General features: G+C 59.6%; 1 protein-coding gene across 2 annotated transcripts in view; it reads right to left on the bottom strand.

Moving 5' to 3' along the window:
- Positions 1 to 658: 658 nt before the first annotated feature.
- The window catches only part of RBM19 (RNA binding motif protein 19), a 63,160-nt gene continuing 61,985 nt past the window's right edge, over positions 659 to 1,833 (bottom strand). For both annotated transcript variants that reach the window (XM_009895426.1, XM_009895425.1), the window contains one exon: positions 659 to 750. In XM_009895426.1, the coding sequence (XP_009893728.1) occupies positions 659 to 750 (92 nt within the window). The remainder of the gene's footprint in view (positions 751 to 1,833) is intronic.

The following is a 1,833-nucleotide window of genomic DNA, read 5'->3' on the forward strand; positions in this document are numbered from 1 at the left end:
GCCTCTGCCATCCCACGCTCTCCAGCCTCCAGAGACGCTACTCCAAGAAGACCCACGCCAAGAAGGAGAGGCGCCAGCCACAACTCGAGGTGGCACGAACAAGAGCTCGGGGTGCAGGGTGGCCTGGGAGGGAGCGCCGCCGTGGAGCCTGTGGGTGCTAGCAGGGAAAAAGCCTTTGCCAAACGATCCGGTTTGGGGTGGCAGCTGCAGGTTGGTCTCCAACCAGGCAGGTTGGGTGGTTGTTTGTTTTTTTTTTTTTGGCAGCCCATCTGTTCTCCCCCAACCAGAGCGAGGGCCAATTCACGACTCGACAGCGATTTCTGCTGCGGCAGCAGTTCTGCTGGCTTCCCTGCTTCCCTGGTAGGAAGGCGAACACGCCGGGGAGCGCGCGGAAACACAAGCAGCACTCGCTTCAACGTGGAGCCCAAACCCAGCCCAAATCTGGGCTGTACCCCCTGAGACCACGGGGTGACAGGGAGAGGAGAGACAGCGGGTGGGACCCCGGCTCGGGCGCTGCTGAGCCTTTGCATGGTCACCTTCTCCTCCTCCTGGCGCTGCCGACCCCGTGGCAGCTCAGGGCATTTTGACCTTTAGGGCCAGCTGTGCCCTGCCGCGGCCCCACCGCCCTGGTACCCACCTCGCTGATGCCGGGCAGCTGCTAGATGGCCTCGTCTTTGTTGCTCTCCTCCTCTTCCAGATGCTCCAGGATTTCATTCAAAACCTCCGATCGTTTTCTCTTCTTTGGAGAGTCTGTCCGGGTCCGGGTGGCAGCGAAGGAGATGTGGGAGAAGAAGAAAAGCATGGATTACAACCCAGGCACACGCATGACCACCTCCAGCTCATCTCCTGCTACTTCCAGCCCACCTCACCCTGCTCCCGGGTAAAGCCCCTCAACTATCATTTACTTCTTCTCACCAGCCAGGCCCTGGTGTGACTCCGTACCTACAACCCGTGCTTTGGTTCACCGGCTCTGCTGGAAGCAAACAGCCCCAGAGTCCAAAAAGGCTCATCAGTGATGCTGACCCTTCCCGTTGACCCCAATTCACCCATCCCCTCTCCAAGAGCGGTCTCAAGACCAACCTAGACACCAGCCTTGGTTCAAGAAGGCTCTTGGCAGGACACAGACCCGCCGACATCCTTGCTGAGACGCAAGATCGCCTGTATCTCCCACCTCGGCTGGCAGTGGGTGAAGGCAAGAGGCTGGCTCCCCCCTGACAGCCGGGCAGGGATGTCTCTGCTTTGTTTCTCCTGCCCCACACCAACAGCGCTGTCCTGTGACCCCCTGAAGCATCCTCACGCTCCTGAAACCGCCGTGGGGCGCAGCACAGCGCACGCATCCCTCCCCACGGATGCTCCAGCCCCGCGGGAGGGCGAGAAACCCCCGGGGGGGGGGTACCAGCACCCGAGCCAGCATCCCAACCCCACATCGGCGCCCGGTGCCGGGGGTGACAAAGCCATTTGGTCCCTGAGCCGAGGCCGACGTCGGCGTCGCCTCCTCTCCGCCGGGCAAGAAGTGCCCTCTCGGCAGGAGCCGCGGCGCAGCCCCCTCTCCCCCCCGCTCGCTCCCCAGCCAGCGGCTCTCGCTTGCGAGCAGCACATGGAGAACAGCTGTTTAAATCCTGCTTTCAGACATCAAAAGCCTCGCTGGGTTTCTCAAACAAACAAACATACCATAGGACTAAAGAAAAGGTGTAAAATAAATAAATGGAACAAGCTGTGCATTTTCTTTTAGTATTACAGCTGCTGCGGGAGATAAACAACAAGTAAATGTCACAAAACATCAATACAGAAGAAATTAACCTGACAAAAGCTCACATCCCCCCCTCCGCCTCC

Source organism: Charadrius vociferus, unplaced genomic scaffold (genome assembly GCF_000708025.1).
Source record: "Charadrius vociferus isolate BGI_N301 unplaced genomic scaffold, ASM70802v2 scaffold1631, whole genome shotgun sequence".
NCBI lineage: Eukaryota > Metazoa > Chordata > Aves > Charadriiformes > Charadriidae > Charadrius > Charadrius vociferus.